Consider the following 6,194-nt stretch of genomic DNA (forward strand, 5'->3'; position numbering starts at 1 on the left):
CTTAGACCCAGACAGACACAAACACAGACAGAGACACAGACACAAAAACCTTAGACACAGACAGGCAAAGACATAGAAACAGAAATAAGCAAAGACGTTGGTAAAGATGGAAGCAGAGAAAGACAGGGACACAGGAAAAAATAAATGTCTTAGGCATAGAACAGACATCCATAGGGTGCTGTGCGTGTGTGTGCATACGCATGCATGACATGGGGTGCCAGAGAGGGGACACTGGAGATGCGTGTGCTGGGAATGGCTGAGGAGCCGCTGGTGCTTAGTCGTTTATTGACCTGCTGTCCCTGCTACATGGCGGCGCCTGCTCCAAACCTTCACGTGGACGAGCTGGCTCCGTCTTCACAACTGGAACACTATTATCACAGAAGTGAGACGCACAAGAGGGCCAAGAGCTTGAGCACTGCATGAGCAGAGCCGAAGCTGCAGCCAAAGTTCAGTGTGTTCAGCCAGCATGGCAGAGCAGAGAGCTCCAGCAAAGCGCACCACACACACAACACACACACAAGTACACACACAGCACACATGCAAACATACCACATACACAAACACACAGACACCTACCACATACAACACACAACATAACACACACACACACACAAATACACACATACCACATACACCACACACACACACACACACACTTACTTTCTAAACTCTCCCTAAGTCTTTTCTCTCCATCCCCACCCCCCAAATGGCAGGTGCGCTTCCTGGAGCAGCAGAACAAGCTACTGGAGACCAAGTGGCAGTTCTACCAGAACCAGAGATGCTGCGAGAGCAACTTGGAGCCGCTGTTCACCGGCTACATCGAGACGCTGAGGCGGGAGGCTGAGTGTGTGGAGGCCGATGGCGGGAGGCTGGCTGCTGAGCTCAACCACGTGCAGGAGGCCATGGAGGGCTACAAGAAGAGGTGAGTGTGCTTGCCTCCAGGACACTCGGTGTATGGTGGGTGGGAAGCGGCTCCTGCGGGATCTGTACCGGGCTTTGGAGAGTGTGCTCGGTGGAGCTGGTGAGTGAGAACGGGCCCCCGGAGCAAGGGCAGAAATCCGAGTGGCCGTCACCTTGTCTTCCCCACATCCTGCTCTAGGCACGGGACTGGGGGCTCTCCCCGCCCGCACAGTGCTCTTTGATGCAAGGATGATTTCAGACTGGGGGTGAAATGTGCTACCCTCCCCCCACCCCCAGGCCAAGGGCTTGTACAAGCCAGGCTGACACAAGACCTAGCCAGAGGCAATGCACACAGGTCACACAAAGCCAACAACCCCACTGGTCTAATCCCTGCTGTGACCCCTGGGAGAACTGGGCTAGGCGCTGAGGAAGGGTTGGAGATGTAGGCTCTGAGTTCTCGTCCTCCCCACCAGGTATGAAGAGGAGGTGGCCCTGAGGGCTACGGCGGAGAATGAATTTGTGGTCCTAAAGAAGGTAAGGGTCCACGTGCAGGGCCGGAGGGCGCGAGCCACCTTTTCCACCTCCAGGGGCGGTCACCATGCTGGCCGGGCCCCTTCCCATGGGCCTTCACGCGAGCCTCCCTCCTCTCTGTGCCCTCGCAGGATGTGGACTGTGCCTACTTACGGAAATCAGACCTGGAGGCCAACGTGGAGGCCTTGGTGGAGGAGTCCAGCTTCCTGAAACGCCTCTACGAAGAGGTAGGGACACTTGTCACACGCTGGCACGGCTGGCGAAAAGGAGGCCCAGAGAGGGGGGTCGGGTCCGGGGTGCCGCATCTGTGAGTGCTCAGCAGCACTACGTGGCTCACTCTCTCCCGCGCCCAGGCGAAGGCCCTGCTCTCCAGGGCGGAGAGTGTTGGATGTATATACCTACAGTGCGACTGGGCTCACGGTATAAGAATGCTCGCATACATGCCTGCACGAGCGTGTGGCTTCTGTGCCTGCGGGCACCTCCGCATGTTGCAGTGTGTCTGCGGGCCAGTGTGTAGGTGGATGTGGAGTGTCTGGGGATTCGAGGCGCAGAGGTTACCCTGGACTAGTTACTGTTTGTCGTCCGAGCCCAGCCCCTCTGCCTGCGTCTTCAGGTCAGGCCTCTCCTGTACTTCTCCCATTTTCACTTCGGAGGCTGACCCCCGGGTGATGATTAGGGCTTCTGGCTTTGTGTCCTCTGCTGTGTCTGTGTGGGACAGAAGGTGGTAGGGGCAGGAATCACGCACCTTCATCCGGAGCTCTACCCTGGAAGAGGATCCACACTGGCCCCATGAATGGGGCATCAGGCCTGGGAACGGCACTGAGTATGATGCCCTTGCTATTGACTCTGCAGGAGATCTGTGTTCTCCAAGCCCACATCTCAGACACCTCGGTCATCGTCAAGATGGACAACAGCCGGGACCTGAACATGGACTGCATCGTGGCTGAGATCAAGGCTCAATATGACGACATCGCCAGCCGCAGCCGGGCAGAGGCCGAGTCCTGGTACCGCACCAAGGTGGGCCCTCCTAGGCGTGGTGTGGAGTCACTCAGGTGTCTGTTAGAACAGGGCTCTTTTCCGTGGGACTGGTAATGAAAGGCCGGCTGACCTCAGGCTGCTTAGCCGGCCAGGGCTGCTCCGTGGGAACATTGCGAAAGCTGAGCGGGGCAGGAGATGCACGCTCATGGGTGTTATGCCGAGGGCACGGCTGTCCTACTGTGCCTCATGAACGTCTGACCCCCATCTCCAACCTCCAGTGCGAGGAGATGAAGGCCACGGTGATCCGGCACGGAGAGACCCTGCGCCGCACCAGGGAGGAGATCAATGAGCTGAACCGCGTGATCCAGAGGCTGACGGCTGAGGTGGAGAATGTCAAGGGCCAGGTAGGTCTGCTGAGCGATGAGCAGAGGCAGGCAGCGTCACCAGGCCCTCTGCCCGCTAGGATGGAATGGCATGGCTCAGCTTAAGCACGAGAGGAAGCAGGGACCTGGAGAGGAGGCAGGGTTTCCCCCATGCCATACAGCACGTACCCTGGGATGAGCCAGATCATTTCCCACAGAGATGCCCTTCCACAACCAGGAAGGAGAGATGCAGAAAAGCTCTCCCGTGCCCCAGCCCCTTACTCAAGTTGCCAGCACCGCTAATTACCTGCCATGGGCCTTCTCTAGCGCTCTCTTCCCCCACGCCATTCGCTAGGAGCTAAGCTGTACCCCACCCTTACCTTGTGCTGACAAAATGCAACTCTCCACCCCACAGCGTGCCAAGCTGGAGGCCGCAGTGGCTGAGGCAGAGCAGCAGGGAGAGGCCGCCCTCACTGATGCCCGCTGCAAGCTGGCTGAGCTGGAGGCTGCCCTGCAGAAGGCCAAGCAGGACATGGCCTGCCTGCTCAAGGAGTACCAGGAGGTGATGAACTCCAAGCTGGGGCTGGACATCGAGATCGCCACCTACAGGCGCCTGCTGGATGGCGAGGAGCAGAGGTGAGGGGGATTCATTTGAGGGACCAAACTGTCTTCAACATGCAAGCTGGCTAGGGCCTGTCAGTCCTTGGATACGGGGGAGAGAGCCCGGTCCTCCCTGTGAACTGTGTGACACCAGGCCAGGCTTCAGGAATAACGGTTGCCTATCACATATGCTCTATGTCAAGTGCCCATTTATAATCCTCCATCCTGTCAGGTAAGCACCATTTTCCTATCCAAAGAGAGGTGAATGGATTGGCTCAATGTTCAGCACCTTTGCCCAGGGCCACAAAGTTACTAAGCTGCAGAGCTGGTGCCCGATGCTAGGTGCTGGGCTTCTAAAGCCCCATTGTAGCTTCCCTTGAGGCTGGGCTGCTGTGTAACAAGGATGATGTTCCCTGTGGACACGTAGCTCTGCCTCATCCGCGCTGTGAGCTCTACTGCCATTCAGCAGGCTCAGGCACTCTGATTGCAGGCAGTGTGTGGAAGTCCCTGATTCTCTTAACCAGGAGGGCTGGTCTCCATGGGATGGGAACTCATCAAAAAAAGAAAGTGACCATTCCATGAGAATTTTGGGGAGCCCTTCAAGCCTCTCAGAAGATAAATTCTACCTAGAACAAAGGCTGACCTTGTCTGTCCCCAAGCAACATTCTCAAGAAAGCCAGCTCACTGCTTGGAACTAATGGTATTTTCTTTTCCCCTAGGCTGTGCGAGGGTGTGGGCTCTGTGAATGTCTGTAAGTATCTGCTGGAAATGCCCCCTAGAAAAACAGCTTTGGGAGCGGGCAAAGCTGACCATGGCACCACCCCCACCGAACTGCCAAGGTTGCCCAGCTTTCTCAGTCTTTCCTCTTCTCTAAGGACTCCTGAGGGGAGGGGCTGTTCCAAAAATTTGAGTGCCCCTTCCTGGTGGCCACCAGGAACGTCAGTCCAGGGAAATGGGTCCAAGAATTCTCATATCTCTCCAGATGGGCTGTGAGGTTGAAAGAACAGAGCCTGTCACGTTAACACTGATCCCCCGAGGAAGAGGCAGGCCCTGCATGTGAAGCCCTCAGGGACCTGTGGGTGTGTGACACCCCAGCCAGCCCCTCATCCCTCCCTGCTTCCCTTCCCACAGGTGTCAGCAGCTCCCGTGGAGGAGTCACATGTGGGGGTCTCACATCTGGCACAACCCCAGGGCGCCAGATTGCCTCTGGCCCCTCAGCCACCGGGGGCAGCATCACAGTGATGGCTCCTGACTCCTGCTCTCCTTACCAGCCACGCACCTCCAGCTTCAGCTGTGGGAGCAGCCGCTCAGTGCGCTTTGCTTAGAGCCAGGACCTCCAGCTGAGCCACCTGTCTGCCCCAGAGTGAAGTGGTGTGTGAATGGAAAGAGTGTGCTTGCTTCCAGAATCTTCCAGACGTTCCTGTAGGGGGAGAGAGTTCAGGGCCACTCTCCTCCACCTTCTCCTTTTAGGGAGTTGTTTCTCAGTTCTCCTCTGGCTTCACTTTAGAAGGTCATTCCCAGCCCTTCCCTCAACTCCAATCTGTCTTCAAATGCTTACAACTGATTTGTATCATTCACAAAGCTCTCCAGGACACCACCGGTCACTCAGGAGAGCTGAACAATAAAGCTTGGCCTTCTTGGGTCAAGGCATGAGCCTAACCATCCAGCCATGACCCCCAAAACCAAGAACCAGAGGGAACTCCAACCCCCAGCATCTCCCACTTCTGGCCCCAGGTACAGGGCCTCAGAGGCAGCAAGCACCTGCCTACCATTGGTTGGGTTTGCTGTCCTTCCTGACTGGTTGCCTTCCTTGGGGCAGCCTGCTCTGGCCAGACTCCTTGGGTTAGCTCCCAGGGCATAGTCTGCTCTCTGGGGAGTCCTACAACCCACCTGGCTAGGGAGCTTTGAACAGATCTTGCTGTTCAGGATGCCTTTGCACATTTCAGACTCCATACTTGCTCCAGGCCTCGCCTGCCTGTGCAGAAGAGAACTGTCCATGCGAGAGCTGCTGGGGTGGGGACTGTTGTCACTTTCTGTCTATGGGTGCCTTGCCTTCTGGGTTGACCCATCTGTGTTTCAATAAATGCTGCTGCAATGCAAGTGTGCGTGATGGTTTGTGCCAGTGTCTCCCCTCCCTGGCTGTTTGCCTGCACCAGCCAACCTACCCCAGCTAGCCCAAAGGCCCTATTCAGTCATCCCTGTGACTCCTCCTTTTCCTCTTCATTCCCTAGCCTGGTCTATTGCCCCCTCTGTCCCCACCAGGCTGGACACAGCCCCAGCGCCCACCTCTAAAATAAGCCATCCTGTTGTCCTAGTCATTGTTACTGCTGCTGTGAGGAAACACGAAGGCCAAAACAACCTGGGAGGGAAGGAGGGAAGTTTCGTTTTGGTTTTTGTTGTTTGGTTTGGTTTTGTGGGGGTGGCTTGTACTTTAATATCACTGCTCATCATAGAAGAAACTCTAACACGGCAGGAACCTGGAGCAGGAGCTGACGCAGAGGCCATGCTTACTGGCTTGCTCCTCAGGGCTTGCCTGGCCTGCTTTCTTATAGAACCCAGGACCACCGGCCCAGGGATGGCTCCACCCACCATGGGCTGAACCCATCAACCACTAATCAAGAAAATACCCTACAATCTTGCCTACAGCCCAAACTTATAGAGGCATTTTCTCACTTGAGCTGCCTCCTCTTTGATGACTAGCTGTGTCAAACTGGCAAAAAGTTAGCTAGCACACCTGGCCCTTTGTCAACTTAACATGCACAAACTTAGTAAGTCCCACACTCTTACAAATTCACACACTCTTACAAATTCACACACTCTTAC

At 56.0% G+C, this 6,194-nt stretch overlaps 1 protein-coding gene across 1 annotated transcript in view; it reads left to right on the forward strand.

The window, feature by feature from the left end:
• Nucleotides 1-4,696, forward strand: part of LOC129691061 (keratin, type II cuticular Hb5) — a 6,571-nt gene extending 1,875 nt beyond the window's left edge. Inside the window, exons 2-9 of the mRNA XM_055627007.1 lie at nucleotides 714-922; nucleotides 1,374-1,434; nucleotides 1,563-1,658; nucleotides 2,284-2,448; nucleotides 2,688-2,813; nucleotides 3,187-3,407; nucleotides 4,091-4,122; nucleotides 4,503-4,696. Coding sequence (XP_055482982.1) covers nucleotides 714-922; nucleotides 1,374-1,434; nucleotides 1,563-1,658; nucleotides 2,284-2,448; nucleotides 2,688-2,813; nucleotides 3,187-3,407; nucleotides 4,091-4,122; nucleotides 4,503-4,696 — 1,104 coding nt within the window. The remainder of the gene's footprint in view (nucleotides 1-713; nucleotides 923-1,373; nucleotides 1,435-1,562; nucleotides 1,659-2,283; nucleotides 2,449-2,687; nucleotides 2,814-3,186; nucleotides 3,408-4,090; nucleotides 4,123-4,502) is intronic.
• Nucleotides 4,697-6,194: the final 1,498 nt, after the last annotated feature.

Source organism: Psammomys obesus, unplaced genomic scaffold (genome assembly GCF_907164565.1).
Source record: "Psammomys obesus unplaced genomic scaffold, mPsaObe1.curated_primary_1811, whole genome shotgun sequence".
Taxonomy (NCBI): Eukaryota; Metazoa; Chordata; class Mammalia; order Rodentia; family Muridae; genus Psammomys; species Psammomys obesus.